This window comes from Orcinus orca, chromosome 5 (genome assembly GCF_937001465.1).
Source record: "Orcinus orca chromosome 5, mOrcOrc1.1, whole genome shotgun sequence".
Classification (NCBI taxonomy): Eukaryota; Metazoa; Chordata; class Mammalia; order Artiodactyla; family Delphinidae; genus Orcinus; species Orcinus orca.
In genome coordinates, this window is record NC_064563.1 from 75,210,012 (window position 1) to 75,232,359 (window position 22,348).

The 22,348-nt window shown below is 41.7% G+C and overlaps 2 protein-coding genes across 6 annotated transcripts in view; both read right to left on the reverse strand.

Moving 5' to 3' along the window:
• Nucleotides 1-395: 395 nt before the first annotated feature.
• GP5 (glycoprotein V platelet) lies at nucleotides 396-3,054 on the reverse strand. The gene has a single exon (XM_033403700.2). It carries the CDS (start codon nucleotides 3,030-3,032, stop codon nucleotides 1,323-1,325), a length of 1,710 nt encoding a protein of 569 aa, XP_033259591.1. The 5' UTR covers nucleotides 3,033-3,054; the 3' UTR covers nucleotides 396-1,322.
• Nucleotides 3,055-7,956: 4,902 nt separating this feature from the next.
• The window catches only part of ATP13A3 (ATPase 13A3), an 81,066-nt gene continuing 66,674 nt past the window's right edge, over nucleotides 7,957-22,348 (reverse strand). For 4 of the 5 annotated variants that reach the window (XM_033403729.2, XM_049710458.1, XM_049710456.1 and 1 more), the window contains 3 exons: nucleotides 19,797-19,877; nucleotides 18,099-18,188; nucleotides 7,957-11,420 (listed from right to left, as the gene is read on the reverse strand). In XM_033403729.2, coding sequence (XP_033259620.2) covers nucleotides 11,226-11,420; nucleotides 18,099-18,188; nucleotides 19,797-19,877 — 366 coding nt within the window. In that variant the 3' untranslated portion in view covers nucleotides 7,957-11,225. The remainder of the gene's footprint in view (nucleotides 11,421-18,098; nucleotides 18,189-19,796; nucleotides 19,878-22,348) is intronic. The other variant, XM_049710459.1, reaches the window with a different exon arrangement.

Here is a 22,348-nt window from a genome sequence, read left to right on the forward strand (position 1 = left end):
AAAATGACAGTCTTCACCCCTGTAGGAAGCAAGTAGTAACTCACAGGCCCCGTGAACAAGCAGAGCAGCCCTTCACGGGCACGCATCCGTGGACACTGGGCGCTCCCAGCCCCACACTTAGACCCCCCGAACGCCCCCGCTCCTCCCCTAACCCCCGTCCCACCTGCTCTCATGCCCGCCCCTCCCCCGCTCCTCGGCGCTCAGCCCGGACCCTGCTGTAAGGGCTCTGCGCTGGGCACCGAGCTCCCAGAGGGAAGGCTGGGTTTTCTCTCTCTCAGCCTATCACACAGCGGACCTGCTCTGAAAATATGCTTTTGTGTGGATGGAGTTGAGCGCTCTCCCCAAAACCCCACAGGTCAGACATACATAAAGTGAGAAGAAACAGGACAGAAAAAGAACTGGAAAAATTCTTTTTTGTTGTTTTGAAAAGTTTTTTAAGATAAATTTGTTTATTTATTTATTTTTGGCTGTGTTTGGTCTTCGTTGCTGCGTGCGGGTTTTCTCTAATTGTGGCGAGCGGGGGCTACTCGTCCTTGCCGTGCGCAGGCTTCTCATTGTGGTGGCTTCTCTTGTTGTGGAGCACAGGCTCTAGGCGCGCGGGCTACAGTAGTTGTGGCTCACGGGCTCTAGAGCGCAGGCTCAGTAGTTGTGACTCACGGGCTTAGGTGCTCCGCGGCATGTGGGATCTTCCCAGACCAGGGCTTGAACCCGTGTACCCTGCATTGGCAGGCGGATTCTTAACCACCGCGCCACCAGGGAAGTCCAAGAACTGGAAGAATTTTGCTTTTCAAATAAAAGTAGATAAAGCGAGCACTCCATCTTCTCCGCTAGGAAAAGCCATTATCACTGGATTCCCCTGTATTCATGTTATTCATTCATTTCACAAACATTTACCAGACACCTGCCAGGTGCGGGAGGCGGGCCCTGGACTGAAGGTGGCTGCCTGCTTTGCACCTTCCCTCCGAAAACAGTGGAGAGAACCCTCCCTCCTGCCGGCACGGCGGGCACTGGGAGGGGCCTTCACAGCCCGCGCGCCCTGATGCAAACGACGGAGGAGACAAAGACACAGCAGGCAGCCACAATTTCTGACAGTAAATGGTATGGGGCGGGGGCGGGAATGGGAGGTGAGACTGAAAGGGGAAGAGAGAGGGAGAGAGGGAGAGAGGAAGAGAGGGAGAGAGGGAGGGAGGGAGGGAGGGAGGTGGGAGAAGAGGAAGAGGAAGCAGGAGGAAGACAGCGGCAGCCCGTCGGGACTCTTTCCAGAGCCACGTCTGACAATACCCTGGTCACGTTTTAATTAATTGCAAGGTTTTACCATTGCCTCAAACCAGAGCTCTCTCTCTGATTAATTTCCGAAAGAGCCTGCCGAGTCGAATCATCGCAAACACTATGATCCCGGTTATTATGGCCTGAGCAGCTAAAAGCAGAAAATAGAGACCCCAGAACAGGCTCTGGTCCTGACTTTTGCCTTCGGCCACCGGCCGGGCCCACGCCCAGGACTCGGAGCGCTTGGGTCCCAAGGAAGCGCGGGCAGGGGCGGCGGGCAGGGTGGGCTGCTGGGGGCCTTCGGAAGAGCCGAGGGCAAGGCGGCGGGAAGGCGTGCTCCCGGGGCGCGGGCAGCCGGGGTCGCCGAGGGGCAGGGCCCAGAGCGACAGGCCGGCGTGCGGCCCGGGGCCGTGACACAGCGGGGCCTCGGCTCGACCTACGAGGCCCGCGTGCCGCCGCAGCCACGCCAGGAACGGTCCCAGGCCACAGTCGCAGCGCCAGGGATTGTGCCCCAGCAGGACCTTCGCCAGCCGGGGCAGAGCCTCAAAAACGTCTCCGGGCAGTGTCTCCAGCTGGTTGTGGTCAAGCTGGACCTCCTCCAGGCTGCTGAGGTTGCGGAAGAGCTCGCGGGGCAGGGTCCGCAGCCGGTTGCGGCGCAGCGACAAGTGGCGCAGCCCGCCGAGGCCGCGGAGCAAGCCGGCGGGGAGGGAAGCCAGGCCGGTGGAGCGCAGGGCGAGCACCCGCAGCTCGCCGAGGCCCCGAAAGGCGTCCTCCGGGAGCGCGCTCAGTCGCGGGCTCAGCGTCACCCCCAGGACCCGCAGGCCGCTCAGGCTGCGAAAGGCGGCGGCAGGCAGGGTGCGCAGCTGGGTGGCGTTCAGCCACAGCTCCCGCAGGCCGCCCATCACCCCGAAGAGCACCTCGGGGAGTTCCTCCAGCGGGTTCTCGAACAGTGTCAGGTAGGTCAAATTGTGCGAATGAAGAAAGAGGGCAGAGGGCAGAAACTCGAGGCGGTTTCTGGAAAGAGTCAAAGAGCTCAGGCTTCGCAGACGGTCGAAGGCGCCGGGTGCGACGGAACGGATGTGATTTCTGTCGAGCTGCAGCTCCATCAGGGCGCGCAGGCTATCCAACAGCCCCGAATCCAGAGACACGAGCTGGTTCGAGTGGAGCAGAAGCTTCTCAAGCTTAACCTGGACCCCAAACAATCCCTCGGGCAGGTGGGTCAAATTATTTCCCGATAAATCCAACAATTTCAGGTTCCCCAGGTGTGTGAAGAGGCTGGCAGGGAGGAAAGCGAGCTGGTTTTGGTTCAAAAAGAGCTCCTGCAGGTTAACCAGTTTCTGAAACATGTTTTGGTCAAGGCTCTTTAGTTCATTGCCGTCCAGAAACAACTGTTCCAAGAGCACCAGCTTATCCAACAGCGCGCCTGGAAGATGAGTGATCTTGTTGTACGATAACCTCAGGGTTTTAAGTTTTATCAGATCGTTGAAAGTGCCGGGAGCAATGGCCGAAACGTGGGTGTCGGACAGCATTAGGCGCTGCAGGACGGTCATGCCACTGAAGCTGCTGTTCAGCAAGGCGCCGGGGCCCATTCGGAAAAGCAGGATGTGCGTAAGGTTGGTGGGCAAGCCGAGCGCCGCGATGCGCGCCACGCTACCCTGCGAGCACTGCGCGGCGTCGCGGAAAATGCACCTGCAGGTGGGTGGGCAGGGGAAGGGCTGGGCGCGCAGGAGCCCGAGCGCGGCGCACAGCAGAGCGCTCCTCAGCATGTCTGGAAAGGCGACCGCGGCAGATCTGTGGGCAGCACACAAAGGACAAACGCTCGAATTTCAGTCTTGTAACCCTGCATGATCCTTTCGCCAGGATTATCACTGACTTTGAATGTTACCCAGGTACAAGTTAAGTCTCCCTCTTAGGAGTGCTGATTTTCCTGGGTGGTGAAAAGACGTTCATTCTACACTACGAGGCCTCGTTCGTTTTACTGATTTTCCACTCTTAGTTCAAATCGTTGAAATGAAAGCGTTTTCAAGCTATGGAAAAGTCAACACCTTTAAACCTTTACATAGAGAGAACTAATTAAAATAATCTTTCTCACAGTCAAGCTCACAGACATCACAGAGCAGTGTGCATTGTGAACATAGCCCTGCTCCTGACTTCATGACTTAGCCTGGGGTGGCTATGACCTACAGCCCTGAAGGGAACAGCAAAGTCTGTTAAAACAGCAGCGACCATCACCTGATTCCTTTTATCACAGTCATGCTGTATCTTCAGTGCCAACTTACTCTAAAACAGGACCACCCCATCATAGTGAACCACACTGAGAAAAGTAGGTAATAGTACCTATCACTTTACACCACGCATTGTTCTCAGCACTTTATTTAAATTAATTCACTTAATCCTTACAATAACCCTATGAGTTAGGTACTAATATTATCCCCAATTAAAGGATGACGCAACTAAGGCACAGAAAGGTTAAGTAACTTAACCAGGGTCCCAGAGCTAGAATTTGAGAGTAGTATCTCTGATTGAGCCATAAATAAGGAGCTATCACTTCTAAGATGCTTAAATAAAAATGAGTACTCGTGGCACTGAATTATCTGTGAAATACAGCAATACTAATCGGCCAAAACAATGTTTCCTACACGTAATTTTAAACGAATTGCTTCTTGTACTAAATTTTATTTCTTATCCGTACAGACTAACCGAGCCCTCCAGTTGCCCATACTAATTTTTAAAATATTTGGCCTTACCTGAAATGCTGCTGCACCCCAAAGCAACTGAAAGGCTTAGAGCTTTGCATCCGATCGGGCACTTTCCAGAGGAAGAGGGAAGTATCCTTGCATCCTGAGGATAAAGGCTTTCCCAGAATAAAAGTCATGTTAAGGACCCTATCTCAGAGGGCATATTCTGGTTTTTAATGACGAATATCTTCAAACTTTGAAAAAGAGACCATATATCACCCAAGTCCTATGGCCAAAGCCGAATGATAAGAGCAGGAGGGAGAGCAGTTTCTCCCCAGAGGCACAATATGACTCTGTGATGTGTGTCCAGTAGTGACACAGCTGGGCCACTGCAGCAACCGCCCCCCTGGTTGGGCTACACTTCCTTTGGGTGTTCCTTTTTCTGCCGTTTCGCTCCAGTTCTACTCCAGTTCCCCTCTCCCCCTTTTAGGAATAAGGCTAAGGACATTCTCAAGTGCCCTACTCATTTTTTTTTTTTTTCATTTTAGGAGTAGTAAAGCTAAAAACATTCTCAAATATGTTCCATAATGGCCTTGCTGGGTTGAAGGAAGGGTGTCCACATGTTCAATTGAACATAGGGATGTCAAACTGCTTTGCAAAGTAGTTGTGCCAATGTATGCTGCCACCTACTGTGTATGACAGTTCCCGTACATCTCCACCCACGCCTTGGAATTGATTTTTTAAATTTAATTTTTGCCATTCGTGTGAAATAATTGTCTCGGTATGGTTTTAATTTTTCATTTCCCTATTGAATTATGAACTTGAGCATCTTTTCATATTTCTAAGGGACAGTTGTGCCTCATCTTCTGAGAAATTTGGGTTCTTTTGACCATTTTTCTATATGCAAAGTATGTATGATTGTGTCTTTAAAAAACTGAATTGTAGGCATTATTTATGTATTCTGGATACTAATCCTTTGTCAACTGTAGGTGTTACAGATATTTCATCTAGTTTGCGCTTTGCCTTTCCACCTGCTTTCTGTCTTTCGATGGACAGAAGTCTTAATATAGGCAGAGTTATTAATCTTTAAGATTTGTTTTTTTATGTCTATTAAAATAATTCCTCCTCTCCTCTCAAGCCAAAAAATATTCTCCTATAACACCTTATTATTATATTTTAGAATTTTGTCCTTCGCATTTAGGTCTTTAATCTGTCTAGAATTGATTTTTGTGTATGATGTAAGTACAATTTTATTTTTTTCCATTAGGATAACCAGCTTTCCTATATATGTATATCCCTTCTTCCCTCAGAGCTACAATGTCAGCACTGTCATAAATCAACATCTGATGAGTGTTGTGTGGGTCTGTTTCTGGGCTATTTGATAATCCCTATACCAACACCACACTGAAATATAAAGTCTGAAAATATCCAGTGTTTTATGAAGTGTGAAGAAGTAGATATTCTTATACTACATTGGTGGGAATATAAATGGTAGCAAACTTTGGGGAGGAAAATTTAGTAGTATCAACCAAATTTTAAACATACATATTCTTTGTCCAGCAGTTCCACTGCTAAAAATATATCCTATGGGAATGCTCATTAAGACATGTACACAAAAACTTATTTGCAGGATTTTAATAGAAAAAAAAGAAAATCTAAATGACCATCAATAGGGAAGTAGTCGTTTAAATTATAGTATATCCATGCAATAGGATGCCTTGCAGACTTTGAAAAGAATGGATTTGAGCTGCAAGTACTGACATAACTTTTAAAAATTATTTTTGGCTGCGTTGGGTCTTTGTTGGTGCGCGTGGGCTTTAGTTGCGGCGAGCGGGGACTACGTTGCGGTGCGCGGGCTTCTCATTGCGGTGGCTTCTCTTGTTGTGGAGCACGGGCTCTAGGCACGCGGGTTTCAGTAGCTGTGGCACACGGGCTCAGTAGTTGTGGCTCGTGGGCTCTAGAGCCCAGGCTCAGTAGTTGTGGTGCACGGGCTTATTTGCTCCGCGGCATGTGGGATCTTCCCGGACCAGGGCTCGAAACCGGGTCCCCTGCATTGGCAGGCGGATTCTTAACCACTGTACCACCAGGGAAGTCCCTGACATAACTTTCTAAAACACACTGAATGACATAAATCAAGGGCAGCATAGCATATAACATGGGGTTCTATGTGTGTAGGATTTTTAAAAACATATGTGCATATATATTTCTTCTAGAACAATACACCCAAGAAACTTTAGTATTCCCCCTTCGGGGGAGAATCCAGGAAAAAGGTGACTTCCTTATATACCTTTCTGTGAGCTTTGAAATTTTATCAAATGTGCCTAATGTCACTTAAAATTTTTTTAATGCAAATATAAAGTGATTTGGAAGGGAAAATGGCATTATTTAAGAAAAAAGGTAGGAATATAGGTATTTTAAAATACTGGGAAAAGTCAATGCTTGAATTGCAAAAGAATAAACATTAACCTCTGGAATCTGAGTGCAGTGGTACAACAGAAGTGGTTCTTAAATTATTTTATCGTTGGGAAAAAAGTCCCCCAAATCGACATTGTCAGGTGTTATAGAAAAGGAACTGAAGTCTATTCAGCCTTTAGTGTAGCCAAATGCAGTCGAAGCCCATTAAATGCTGAAGGGACTGAAATGATCTTCTAAGCATATGCAGTCCTAAAACACAGGGAAAGCCACTGAGCGGTCTTTCCGCTTACATCAAGGGAAGAAGCTCCAGAGCCTGGAACAGCTCCCCTGGTGACCAGTGAGCCAGTCACAGAGGCAGACCAAGTGAAAGGCCCCTTGCCCATCAGATGCCAGAAGCCAGCATGACAGAGGCCTGGGAAAAGGCACTGTGGGATAATCAGAGTACGACTTCAAGTTTGGGTGAAGCTTCTTTAGCCCATTTCCCCAGGAAGATCTCCTGTGAGAATTACCTCCAAGTTTTATTTTGAAGAGAGGACATTATGATGGGCCAAGAAGGGAACACTGGGCACAGAAGTTGCAGACAGTGGAGGAGCAGAGTTGATCCAATGAGCAAACTGATGAGGTACTGAGAAGTACTTTGAGCACTGAAGTAATGACGGCACCAGTGTTTCAAGTCCTTTGGATTTTGGATCCATGAAACAAGTCAGGAATCTGCTGTCCTAAGTGGCAGCTTCTGTATCAGTCACAGAACCCTGGCTTACAGGGTTTGGCCATTCAAAACCAGGTATCTACCGAATGAGATATGCTTTTCTTCCTCTGTGGGAGAGACTCCAAGGCCAGGGCACAGCAGCAATCTCTCTGTACTTGTAGAGTAACCACAACCCCAACTTGGTATGGGGACAATCTCTTTCAAACTCCTAGAACTCCCTCTGTCCTTCCCTGCAGTATGTACCCAGAGTAAAGCACCTGGCAGTGATAGAGGGGGAAAAGAAAGGAGAGACATGCAGAACTGTATTGCCACCTGCAGGCTGTGGTGCAAGGGACACGATCATTTGCTACACAACCCACAGAGAATGGAAGGAACTTGGGCTCAAACTAGGTCTCACACCAGCCAACCATCCACATGGCTCCTGCAGAACCTGTGACACAAGGAAAGCCCTCCCACCCAAGCACAAGGCCCAGCACATCCTGCCCTCTCTGGGATTCCTATGGCCAGTAGTTAGCTCCAAGGTCTCCTGTACCATGGAGCGCTCTTTTTGCACCCATGGATGCCGCTTCCCCTCAAACTTACCGTGGCTTACATGGCATTAGCTTTCCGTCTGATCTTCCCAACTACTAATAAATTCCAAGTCCCTAGTCTTCTATTTCACCATTTCCCTCAGACCTACACTGTATCTGACTGATGGGTTTCCACGGGCCGGTCACAGACATGACGTGGTGTGTGGAAAGTTGCATTATTTTCTTGAAAAATTCAAAGTTAAAAAAAAAAGAGAGAAATGGGGGAAGTATTAAGCAGGAAAATAAATCCAGAGTATTTGGGCAGTATTCATGCAACTAACGAGCAAACAAACGTATATAAAGACACAGAAAAAAGAAATGTTATATATATTATTCAAATCTTTATTTTGAACAGCTTCAATCAAAAATTTTTCATAAGGTTATTTACAGTGCTGAATGTACAATTCTGAATGTATGCCTTTTTGACATCAGGGTACCATTCTTGAGCAGCAATACTATTTAAAAAATATAAAGATGCAGTATCATTTCTGATATAAAGTTACTTAAAAAAATCCAAAGTCTTAGGGAATTCACAAATCATAACAGGAAGTAATTATTTTATTAATTTAATGTGCACATAATTACCAAATCTTAATACATTAAAAATGTGTAAATGCCTACAGACTGTACAAAAATTAACATTTTGTTAAAAGTTCCCAACCACCTCCCACCATAAATATACAAAAAGCCTATTTTCAGATATGTCAAAACTGCATGCATGAAATCTTAGAATGTTTTCTAAAGCTGGAATTTTGCTCTTCTCTGGACATTGGATCCATAGCCGTTTGGGGGAACAGAGTACATAAACACTGATATAATTTTCCATGCCTTTGAAACTGCAGTAGTTTCATAAACATGGGAAACAAAATGAATAGTAAAAACTGCAACAGTTTTATTTAAATGCAAGTACAATTTGGAAAGCTTTCGAATGTAGGGATTATAAAACTAATATAAAAAGGTTTTACTTTGTTGTTGGCTTAGCCACTTTTATTCAAGCATTATTTGCAGCATTGCTTTACAGCAGTTGGTGCTAGAAGATACAAAACATATAGTTACCACTATTTATATCTGAGGGAGGAAAAAAACCTTTAAACAACCCTGAGGGAGACACACATTAAAAATCTTGTTATTTATTTAAAAAGTTAAAAAGTTACATATTATTTAACAATTACTTTCCTGGACATTTCTGTCCTTTAGGTATGTGCATAAATAAAATTTAAATCAGCAATATTTATTCATCTTAATACGTCAAAATAACATATGTACAGATTTTAAAATTTAGATCTGTATACACTCAAATAATTTAATGTGAAATTCAGAATCAAGATTACTATGTAATGGTGACCTACAGAGAGAGGACTCATCTATCTATGGCACTAAGTAGGACCCACACCTGGACTCACAGGCGTTCTTCAAATCACATTCTGGAAGCCATCCATTTCAACCTGAACAACCCACCTTGTCTATGTTCAAATCTAACCTCCTACAAATGCTTTGTCCACCTACCTAAAAACCTCATTCCTTTGAAAACAATATGGACAGATGTGATATAAAACCCTTATAAAATCTAAATGTTAAAAAAGGGGGGAGGTTGTCAAAAATATAGCTCTTTATGATCATGCTCTTAAAGATGTTAAATACAATCTGACAGTTGGATTTTTAAGCTGCTACTTAGCAATTACTTTAATTATATGCTTCAGTATTTAAATCAGAGAATAAAACTTACAATTGTGGCAGATCACTGAAGACTATCACTCGTATGTATTGGAAGTGAACTGAATGTGGAAATTATAAAATGATAAAGAGAGTAAGTAACTATAAAAACAGTGCTAATCACAGCTCAAGAGGTCTAAGATGCATAGCTTCATAGAATCATTCATGGAATAATTGTTCTTATCATCTAATGTGTATTAATATAGTATCATACTTTTTTGATGGAAAACTTTGATTATATTTTTGTAAGAATCATCAGTGGCCACAGCAGTTAACAGTGATCCTGAGTGTAACATACATTTTTCTACAGTTAACCAAAAATCATCAGGTCTCTGCAGCATAAAAAATGAGAACCATTTGGTTTTATGGTTCTGGGTAACATTTGATCAAATTGGTAAATATGTATCAGGAAAATAATGATCAGCTAGAAGTAGAAAGCACAAGCATGCTACCGGTCAAGGAAGAGCACAGGATAAGATCACACAGTCTTAGTAGTTTAGTGTCCACTTTACAGCAGTATCAGTTTTCTTGTTTATCAGAACTTTGGTCTTTGCCAAACTGCTGGATCTTACCTATAAAGGCATTTTTAAATTACCTTAATTTTGTTTAGAATTTAAACATTAACCAGGCAAAACAGAAAGGTGAAAAATATCTTCCACATTTCTTTTGGCTCAATGAATGACTTTTCTTTTAAACTTTATTTCATTTTTTTTTTTCTCCCAGAAATTTCCACAACCAAATATGCTCATTCGTAAACACCCAATCCAAAATAGGTAAACTCTGACCTCTGGCGCCACCTAATGGCATAGAGCAAACTCGCCAGGTTCATACAGCTTTGAAAAAATAGCATTCAAAACCACTCATTTTTTTAAGCCTCATTATTAACAGGAGAGACATACATCAAACCTTTAAAATTTTAGGAGGTAAAATTCTAACTCAAAAAACTAAAAAACAAAAAACTATTATCCTATGTCTTTAGGTAATTAAAGACGTAGGAGAAAATAAAAAGACATTTAAAATAATATAAAGCCTGAGAGAAAAAAATAGGTATGAAGAGATATTAGAAAGGGAGATCTACATCTACTGCCAAAAGAAATCAGCTTTTTTCCTACTGAAAAGGCTTCAACAACATTTAACTAAAGCAAATTATACTACTGACACCAGACGTAGCACAAGATCCATTTAATAGCTTTGAGGGACATCTCAAGAAGGCAGTGAAGCACCTTGCTGATTAGAAAAAATAAAACCCAGGCAGTTTGTACAGAAAATATAAAACCATAAATGGAAATTACCTGAGTTGCAACACCATAAAACTCACTCCTAACTCTATGCTATTAAAGGGAACTGGTGGTATGCATACTAAGTCTTCTTTGGGAGAAATACTGAAATCAAATAAAAACAGGCTTTGTACCTATTTTCATTGGAGGCTAATTAACACCCATTTTATTTATCAACCACAAATTTAGGGCCTGTAAATAAATGATGACTTTTTCTAATAAGGGGGCTGTGAAAATAAATTTAAAGGCATAAACTAAAGTCTTAGAAGCTAATATCTAAACACCTTCCAGATACCAACTTTCTTCTGTACCCTATAAAGAGTATCACTGAGGATAACAATCAAGCCAGTTCTGAAAATATATATAATATTTAGAGTTACTGAATGAAGGTATAGGACTTTGAAGTTTGATTATTAATTTAACTGACAGGCTAATCTCTTTTTGTTTGTTTTGTTTTTAAAAAACCCTCAAATCAGCTACTATATTGGAAGGGACATAAATTGAAGGGGTGCCATTCTGACGCACAGGATCAGAGTAAGTCCTACATTTACATTCTCCTCAATGCTGCTACTAGAATGCCACTGAGACGGCTTCACTGCTATGTTATGGTGATGATCTGACATGATCCATTCTCCTTTACTAAAGCTTTCGCTTCTGTTGTTGTCTGAGGTTTTGGTGGCCATTCCGGGTCAACCAAGAGCTCCTGGGCCAGATACATGTACTTGGCCTTTGGCATCTTCTTCCTACAGTTCAGGGCCCAGGACAAGCATTTTCCCCACCAATCCACTGACTCCTAAGAAAATAAGGAAAAAGAGGAACACCCAGTAGATTAAGAGCTGTTGTTTTTAACAAGTTTGTTAAAGCACAGTTCATCAGCACAGAAAAATAAGAGGAAATTACTTCTGGGCACAACAAATACATGAAGGAAAGAAAAAAAAAATCCACGCTTAAAAAACAGCTTTCCATTATTTAGGAACATTATTTTTTTAAGATTATATTTCTAAAGTATCCATGTAATTTATACTTCATTTTATTTAGTTCTATGTTCCTACTTCCTCCTGTATGCAGATACATTTTAAAAATAACTTGTATATCTGGAGTCTGGGATTCCATAACATAAAACATCTGATGTATTAAGAATAACTTCGAACTATTCAGAGAAAAAATTTTTAATATTTAATATGAAAACCCTCGTTCTATCCTAAACTATCTTTTGGTACTACTGCTTCTAGCAACTTAACCACCTGATCATTTTTGAAAGAAAACACTGTAAAGATACCACTGCTACTGTTAATATCACCTTTCAAAGCATTATGTAAATACTGTTAGGTCAAAATCAGAACTTAGATCATGCTTAATGTCAATCACTTCTTTTAAAACCACATTCTCATTAACATAAAAACAATTTTATTTTATAATGATGGTTTCCCCTTGGTGCTCCACAACTGGAAAGAGGTACATACAAAACTATAAAGCAAGTACTAATTCTTAGTATTATTTCATTATAAAAAGCTCTGCTGTCACAGAATTCCTTCGGATCAATCCCAATGTTTTTACTGGATGTGATCTTAGATAAATAGTTCTTGAAGAACAAGAAAGCAGAGTCCCTGGTTATTGTACAAAAATGTAAATTCAATACAGGCCCTCAGAATTTGTCTTAATTGGAACCGGAAATAAATGAAATAAAACTAAATGACTATACTGAGACCTGTAGTTATATTCACCTCTGAAGAACAGTCAATTCTTAACTATTTTGGATGTTTCTTCTACAAAGCAAAATTTAAATCCCAGGTTGTTTTGTTTTGCCATCAACATATAACCTAGGCTACAACCAGGTCTAAGCTCAACTGAAGTAAAGATGACCCTTGAGCAACACCGGGTTTGAACTGTGCAGGTTCACTTACATGTGGGTTTTTTTAGCAAATACTACAGTACTACATGATCCACAGTTGGTTGAATCTGCAGATATGGAGGAACCCTGTATACAGAAGGCCTATAAACTATATAAATCATAGCAGATTCTTGGCTGTGGGGAGGGTCAGCAACCCTAACCCTGGCATTATTCAAGGGTCAGCTGTAATCTCACAAAATTCCGGAAGCATTCTAATGTTAACTCTCAAAATATCTTCATGATCAAGAAAGGCAAATTTGCTACAACACAGACCCTGAAACACAGGTTTCTAAATTGGCCAATGGAGAATAGCAAAAATACTTTAAAATGAAAACTCTTTAAAACTTTTTCATACTTTGACTTGGTAGGTCTCATCGTACTGAGACAACCACCAGGAACCTACTACTCTCTCCTTCTTCAAAACTGGGGGTGGGCATGCGGCAGAGAGCGTGATACACAATAACGACATGCTTTTGAAGGCCTTCTAGTTTACTCTGTCGACAAAACAGTGTAAGCTGCACCATTACCAAGAATTTAAAGGCAAAAACTGTGGTTTGTCAGGGGTGGGGTGGGTTAGTGGGGATACAGATTAGGGGTGGGGTGGGTTAGTGGGGATACAGATTTGAGGATTATTCATCTAGTAGCCTCTTTATTGTCATAGCTAAAAGCAGAGTTATTACCATCACCTCAAAGGAAGTCCACAAGAAAACATTTAGCATTAGAATATAGAAGAGGTTAGCTATAGGACTCTTCAGGTGATCCAAATAACAAAGAATTCCTTTTCGGTACAGGTGTATACATGACAAACCTTAATATTTAATCTGAGGCGACAGTTCACTACTTGGACCTATCTCTTCCCCAATGTGTTTAAATTCTTCCGTCTAATTGCAGGGGAAAAAAAATTCATTGTTCCTAAATCAATGTGAAAGCTGTCACTTTTTATTTTACAGCAAGTAGCATTGTTAAAGGATCACAGAAAAGGGCGAATGGTGAATGCTGACTTTAAAAAAAAAAAAGGCAGAAACATATAAGCCTTGTCTGTCCAGATGAGCCAGCTGGGCTGAAAGCAATGCAAAACAGGCTGAGTTAAGGAAAGTCACAGCCAAGTGTATTCAAATGTAAGAAACACACACACACACACACAAAATAATAAAATCCATCATTTCCCCACCTGTGGAAAATGAGGCAAGCAATAAAATTAAAATGAAATCCACTGCAAACAGAATCACAATTGAATCACAATTCTTTTCACATTAATGCGCATGCTTTTTTGAACAAAAATCCTCATGTCCCTATTAAAAGCAACATACACCTGCTATAATTTTAAAAATAAATTCAGTCACAAGGAACACTAGGGATCCCCCCCTCCACTACAATTAGACTCATATTTTGTTCTTGTACCCTCACCTCCCCCAAACAGCATACACAAAAAATACACTATAAGCAAGCATAGGCTTGTTCATTTACAAACACAAGCATACCACAGACATCCTTAAGCAACATAATTCACTGGTACAGAAAATAAACAGTGCTACAGGCATGCTAGAATAGAACTAAATCGAGGGAGAAAAGACAGTGGCAACAGGACAAAGGCAAGCACTGCACAAGGAAAGGGAAGAGATGAAGCGTCACGGGGCTTAGAATGAGCACCAAGGCCTCGCCTAACATCTAGGGTAAGTCTCTGAAGCAGAACACAGGAGCCCCAGCAACTGGATCTTGTGATTTGCTCCTGAAAGGAGTGGTTAAATAACCAAGTGTATCCCTCAGAGAAGGCAAAGTGGCTACCACAGCCCAGCAGAAAAAACACAAAGAACTTTTAAAAAGATCTACAGCTAAAATTCTCCTGCTTTTTAGACCAGTCCAAGCTGCTCATTCCAGAACCCCAATGCCAGCTAACTCCTAGCAGTGTCTTTTAGGAAATGTTTTCATAGGCAGTATGTAAGATATAAAGCCATGCTTATGGGGAAAATGTTGTAATGGTGCTGTGGTTTTCATAAAACTCTTCTTCCATACCAATCCTGAATATAAGACAAACACAATCAGAATGAGCATTCTATCTAAATAAACTCGAATAATATCCTAAGTGGCATAAAGACTACAGCTAACATCTGGATTTTTCCCCCAAAAGGGAAACATAATCAGGACACATTCTCAGGCATTATCAAAATACATGACGGTATGACTCCAGTTCCACATCTAACCACTAAGCAGCCTCAGTTTACCAGACACAGGGTAGGCACAAATGCTTCTTCGAAAGAGAATATGAAGCACAGATCTCAAACACGGGTAAAGCTGTACAGAAAAACACAGGTGATGGGCCCCTCCACTGAAGACTTCTCATTCAGTAGATCAAAGGTGGAGCTCAAGGCATTTGTGATGAGTATCCTTACTTGAAAATCACTGCATCTCAAGAATGTTTTTTTTTTTCTTTTCTTTTTTTGTCAGAGAATAAGTATTAACATCTGGAGCTGCTAAAGATCACTACAGAAAAAAAAATAGTTACATAAAAGTTTTAACTTTGATTATTTACAAATGGTTTATTTAACCTGTTTTCAATTTGATTCAATGGACATTTACTGAGGCCACTGTGCATTAATAAGAAAAAGAACCACTGTAGGAAATAAGTGACTATTATATAAAAATCTTTCTGTATCTAAATTAGATCAGCTGTATGTATGTTCAGTGGGCCAAATAAACATAATATCTAAAATGTCTACTATTAAATAAAATGACACCTAAAGGTTTATTTCGTTTTTGAAGAACAGATGGAGGCTTTCTGTTACAGAAATATTATGTCCTGGGCCCAGATAAAACTGAACCTGAATTCCAGTTCTAACGCTGTTTCCTCATCTGTGAAGACAGGGATATCTTCAGTCTCTCTACCCTAACCTCTTAGGTGGTTGTAACAACTAGAGAGAATTTATACAAAATGCCTCACAGTATCTACCATAAAAAGTAGGTTTTGAAAACAGTAGCTGTTCTTTGTCTCCATTTTGTTACTTGATTGTTCTATTAGTTTGCATCTCTGTGGCCTCATAATGTGAGACAGTGTGGCACAGTGGAAAAAACACTCCTCTTGAAATTAGAAACCTTGGCTTCAACTCCCAGCTCTGCCACTCATAAGCTGCATAACCACGGCAAGTTGACTGAATGCTGTTTCTTTATGTATAAAACGAAGTTAGAAACACCTTAAGATTGGAAGGATTCTGGAGGTGTTACATAGCTGTCTTGCAGATCACCAGATAGTTTGGACGCGGTTACTTGAGATTTCTAGGTGAGGTTCTCGACTTCATAACTCAACTGCATTAAGACCTGGAGCCTAGTCCAGGGTCTTTAGCTGTGAAATTTCGAACCTTACTCAACGGTGTCTGGGTTTATATGGTAAGGAAGGAATGAAGAAATATGGCTGTTCTTCCCCCGACATTAACAGAGAAGGTTGAGAGCTGCGAGCTTAGAAGACCCCATGGGACTCTTGGTAGGAAAGAGCACAGAATGGGCTCCTAGGTGTAGCAGGTCACTCTCATCTTCACTTGCTTTTTCACCTTATGGCAGGCTTTTTCAGCCTCGGCACTGCTGACATGTTGGCCCAGACAGTCTTTGTCGTGGGCGCTGCTGTAGGATGTTTACGCAGCAGCATCTTCAGGCTCCACCCACCACATGCTAGGAGCAACCTCACCCCCACCCCCCACCCCCTGCCAACTGTGACAAACAAAAATGTCTCCAGATACTGCCACGTGTCCCTGGGAGGATGGGGGCATTACCCCTAATTGAGAACTACAGCCTTACAGTAATCTGACTAACGGATGGGCTCTCCAAGGGTCACAAATATCAATAGTGAGAGCAAACTACAAACGGAAGCGCTGGAAGATGAAAGCACAGCATTCTGTGCTAAGAGGTTATAAGAACTCTCTTTTCTGAAGCCAATGATTTAAAAAATGCTTTCTTAAAACATGACCCTAGAAACTGAAGGCCAAACTTCTTGTCTACTCAGTGGTGCTCAGAACTGGTAAACACATGGGGCCGGTGGGAGCCTCCCTGCTCAGACCACTCTCTCCCCAGAACACTTCAGAGGTACAACCTCACGTAAGAGGCACAAACTCTTAAAAATAATGAGGACACAATTTTAGAAAAAAGATGTAGCAAATTATAGAATCTTCTGCCATTTAATTTTGGTTGAAAAGTAAGGAAGGCTTTCCAATTCAAATGTTTTAAAGGAGCTTTATGATACCCACTTTTGACTTAGGGTACAGTTCCTCTTCAGAACCTGCGTTTCCTGTTTAGATCAATAGTTGGAGATCTCTTTGGAAAAGCTAAAAACAAAGGAAATGTTTTCCTTGGCCAAGGCCTTGCCAGTACAAATATTTTATATGAGGACTGATGATAGGACCCAAAGTTAACCCTCTGAAGCAATGTAGTGAGGTAACCAAGACACAGAGGAGATGTAGCTCAGGGACTTGAGCCTCTCTCTAATACAGCTCTGGTCATACTTACTAGGGACAACTGTGCCTTACACTGCTTTGAGAAAAAGAAACTAAAGCAGATTCCAGACTTATCACATCATTACAGAACTATCCTTACTCATCATCAAGCATTAGAAAAGGAAATGGTGCTCTACAGAACTTCTTATAAAGTGATCCTGTGACACTACTACACCAGGCATCAAGCCTGATGAATTACCAAAGCAAAGCTCAGGACATAGCTACTCAGGTAAAAGAAGGCTAAAAATAAGCGAGTGACCCACGCCAGGGAATCCTCTTGAATTCGGAAAGCTGCTTTCTGGCTTGGGATGAGTGACAGGTTTAGAACTCATGTGTATAAAGCATATCGCCCACCTACAAACAGCAATGGGCACAATAATGAGGGAGTGGAACTTTATGCTGTCAAGTTCTCTATACTCAAAAAGCTGCTCAGAGCTGTGATTCAATGGTACTGGTTTAAAAAACAAGACTAACCTATATTTTCTATCAAGAATTTCAACATCCTAACACCAAAAAACGGGTTTTATTCATCTGCTTCTCTTTTCTTTTCACCACAAAGAAAGTCAAAAGTCCTTAAACCATGGTTTGTATAAAAATGAACACTATCTCTCCGAAAATGTTTCTAAATGATGAGAGACATATGCTGGGGAAAACCAAAAAGTCACCCAAAATTAAGGCACAGTAACTGACAAGAAATCAGAAATAATTCCTCAGAATTTTGACCTTTGGACTCTGATCCATGAAGAAACAATTCCCATTCCATAACTTTATTTACATGAATCTCATTTAGCCTCTAATGGGACTCATAAAAACCGAAAACATAAAATTTAAGCCAGACAGAAATGGAAAAATTTACCACTGAGAACAAGACCTTCACACACGGAGAAGATACGGATTGGAATGGAAAAGAGACTTATGAAATTTCTGAAGTCCTAAAAAGACTGTAACAAATATTTGCCATGAATCTTCTAGGACTCCTTACAAAAAAATGAAATGCCAGGCATAGAGGAAAAGGTTGAGCAACACACAACAGAACACCACCCTACACAATGCAGAGTACACAACTGACGTGAAGAATTGAGAGTAAGGGCTGATTTCCAACCTGTGGTGGCTGTGTGGTGGTGAAGCGATATTCTCCTTGTTTGTCTCGATTGAACACAACTTTCCAAAGGACCATGTCAAGGAAGAAGTTCTGAGAGATAGTCCAGCGAGTTAAGAATTAAAAATGACTATGTCATTGTTTATTAATGCGTACATTTAAAAAGGCTCACACAATGCTGAGACATACGTGAAAAACATGATTTGGCTTTCATATAGAGGATTTCAGTTTATATTGCAAAAGGACAAAGAATAACAACAGGACTTTTGTAACAAATATAAATCATCATAAAATTCTTGATAAATTTTCTACGAAGTATAGCTTTTATATGAATCCTCAGGGCTTTCCCATATTAAAATAATGCTTATAATCTGAAGTATTTTTCTTAACAGCGAATTGAGTTATCTCTATCTATATACAACTATATCTATATGCATATGATGAAAAATAATTCTTTTGATAGTAAGCAAGAATAAATTAAGGGAGATTAAGAAAGGATTCCCTAGAAATTCTGTTTTATAAAAAGATTTTACCTTAAATAACATTTGAGTGAAAAGATGAACTTATACTATAGAAAAAGGAAAGCTTTTAAAGTACAGTATCTTGGACATGCTTTCTACTGTCCATAAAACAGCAAAAATACATTAAAATGGGCAACCTAAAAAGATCAGTACCGTAATAACCACGCTGTCCACTATGGCCCCAATTTAAATACCAAGTCATCTTTTAGAAAAATATCAAATTAAACATAATTTCCAAGTCTACAGCCATTATCTTTAAAGTATACATGTTTCCCACAAATTACCTAATTTTAATTCAAAAGCCTACTCTATGAAAGCCTTAACTTAAAAATCACAACTGTATCTCCTTCTTCATTTGGCATACTGCTACTGTAAGAGTGAATAATAGTAGCTCTGAGAACAGACCAAATTTTATTAATAAGCAGCAAGTGAGAACCTACTATCTCCTTTTAGAGAAGCTGACCTAAAGGAATCCTAGTAGGAGAATAACTATACAGTATAAAATGGATCAAAGAGTACTTAAGACCTCTTCCCTCTAAGGAAAACTTAGAAGTAAATACCAAGGAAGAAGTTCCAGCAATCAGGCTGAGACTGGGTAAGTTCATCATGGTCACTGTTTTACAATTTCAATAAACTCTCTAATGATTAAGATTTACTATACTTCATGGAGAGAGCCCCCTCCCTTTCCTCCCTTAAATGGGAGATTTTACTGTACATCACAGGACTTGGGTGGTGCTCTGATTTCATGGCCACTGGTTTACCAGTTTATGGGCCACCTGAGCACCAATCTTCTCTCCTTTCTCTCAGTCACTAATTTTTGATTTATAACTGCTTATTTTCTCCCACCTATGACTTCAGCTAAATCATCTCTCTCTTTCTTTGGCCACGTCGCATGGCATGTGGGATCTTAGCTCCCCAACCAGGGATCGAACCCACGCCCTCGGAAGTGAAGGCACGGAGTCCTAACCACTGGACCATCAGGGAATTCCGTCCTATCGCTTAATATGACTATTATTAGCTCATGGAAAAGTTGAGAAGAGAAGGCTAAATGAATTTAACTGCAATGAAACAAATTCTTTGTGGGCTTCCATAATGTTACCTATCCATTTCCCCCATTACCATTAAATCACCAAGAATTGCAAAGCAGCAAGGCAGCCACTTAATTATGTAAAGTGCTTACCTCTACCATGATTGAAACAAAGGCATTGACAAGAACAATGATGAGCATAGTTACACGCCACTGATATGGTACACACACTATCTGTAAGACAAAAATTATGTTAATATAGTACGTAGTTGATATTATAGCATTATATCGTAATTTCCAAATTTATTTAATTCCTATTATATACCAAACACTTTCACATACACTATCTACTCAATCCTCAACAATGCCACAAGGTAGATACTATACCCACTTTTCAAGATGATAAAACGCAAAGTGAAGTAACTCAAGGTTTGAAAGATACATTAAAGTGGTGGAACTTAAGAGACAAATCCTATTCAAACTCAAAAGCCCATGCTCTACTAGATCATGAATTTCTAACAAGTCTCTATTTTAAAAATAAAGTCCTATCTTTAAACAATGAAGTAGATACTGATCTAATAATGAAGTACTACTCAAAACTCTACACTGTTTAAAGACAAATTCATAAAAAGAACTGTGCAGATCAATTTAAGAAGGAAGTTTTCACTTTAAAACCTGTGATTAATTTCTAAGGCCTAAAAAAAAGAGAAGAAGAAAGAAGGAAAATAAATCTCCTCCATGCATTCATCTCTTTAGTCAGCAAATATTTACTGAGTACCTAGGTACACACTAGTACCTGTGTCAAGTGCCGAGGAGTGGCATGATAAAGCATGTTTTAGAAAGACACTTACGGCTCAGCAAGGATTTGAGGGGAGGAGATTGCTATACTGATCCAGGCAAGAGATGATGGTAGCCTGAACTACAGTGGTGGCAGACATAATGAGAAATAAATATATCTGGTCTCAGATATATTTATATCTGAGTTGAGTTATATATAAATTGAGTTTATATATAAACTCAATTTCCTGAGTGGTGGGAGAGATAGGAATATCTTAAACAGAGCTTCTAAATCCCCTGGAATTTCCTGGGTATCAGGAATGTTTTCGTTCTAATAAGGCTACTCTTTTTTTTTTTGCGGTACGCGGGTCTCTCACTGCTGTGGCCTCTCCCGTTGCGGAGCACAGGCTCCGGACGCGCAGGCTCAGCGGCCATGGCTCACAGGCCTAGCCGCTCCGCGGCATGTGGGATCTTCCCGGACCGGGGCACGAACCCGTGTCCCCTGCATCGGCAGGCGGACTCTCAACCACTGCGCCACCAGGAAAGCCCTAATAAGGCTACTCTTGATGGGCTTTAGGATGTGGGCTGGTCACCAGAAAGATCAGGGAGAGGCGAGGGGCTAAAGATCGAGTTAATAATTGATCATGTCTATATGACGAAACCTCCATTTTAAAAAAATCCCTAAACTACAGAGTTTGGAGAGCCTCTGGGTTGGTCAACACATCCGTGTGCTGGGAGGGTGAAGCATCCCAATGGCATATGACAGAAGCTCCTGCGCTCGGGACCCTTCCAGACCTTGGCTTATGTACCTCTTCATCTGGCTGTATCCTGTACCTTTATTATATTCTTTATAATAAACCAATAAACGTAAGTGTTTCACTGAGCTGTTACAGCAAATTACCAAAGCTGAGAAGAGGGTTGTGGGAACCATGACTTATAGCTGGTTGGTCAGAAGAAGTACAGGTGACAAACTGCGACTTGCATCTGGTGCCTGGAGTGGGGGCAATCTGTGGGACCATGCCCTTAACTCACAGGGTCTGTGCTCGCCCCAGGTAGTTAGTGTTAAAACTGAACTGCAAGACACCCAGTTGGTGTCCAGAGAACTGGCTGGTGTGAAACAACCCCACACATCTGGGGTCAGAAGTGTTTTGAGTAGGAAACAATAGTTTCCTTTTAGGTGGCAGATGGGATTGGAGTAAAGAGAGAGACAGGGATACAGAATAAGAAACCTGAGAAAATCTAGGACCAGACTGGCCATGAAAAGAGAAGGAAAAGACCAGTATACAAACATACTTCTACCTTGGATAAACGGGAGTATCAAGAAACAGAATCGAAAAAAAAAAAAAAAAAAAGAAAGAAACAGAGTCGAATCGAAGCAGGGTTGAGGGAGAACATGATGAGCTTAGTTTTTTAAATGTTGACTGAGAGAACTGATGGGTGAACCACGCATATAATGTTCAGTATGTTAGTGGATATTCAGGTTAAAGCTCAGTTGTGAGACTAGGCTAAGGGTATAAAGTCAGGAGTTTTCGGGCTTCCCTGGTGGCGCAGTGGTTAAGAGTCCGCCTGCCGACGCAGGGGACACGGGTTTGTGCTCTGGTCCGGGAAGATCCCACATGCTGCGGAGCAGCTGGGCCCGTAAGCCATGGCCGCTGAGCCTCCGCGTCTGGAGCCTGTGCTCCGCAACGGGAGAGGCCACAACAGTGAGAGGCCCGCGTACGGCAAAAAAAAAAAAAAAAAAAAGTCAGGAGTTTTCAACACATAGATGGCAACTACAGGGGAAGCCACAATTAAGGATGAGGTCACCTGAATGGATAGAGTAAGACAAGAACACAAATGTGTGGAACACTAACATTTAAGACACAGGCACAGGGTTTGGAACCACAGTGGAGAATGAGGAGTCACAGAAGAAGTAGGAAAAGGTCAGA

What these genes read in the sequence shown, in the direction of transcription:
- GP5 (XM_033403700.2), bottom strand. Translation starts at nt 3,032, where the DNA reads ATGCTGAGGAGCGCTCTGCTGTGCGCCGCGCTCGGGCTCCTGCGCGCC.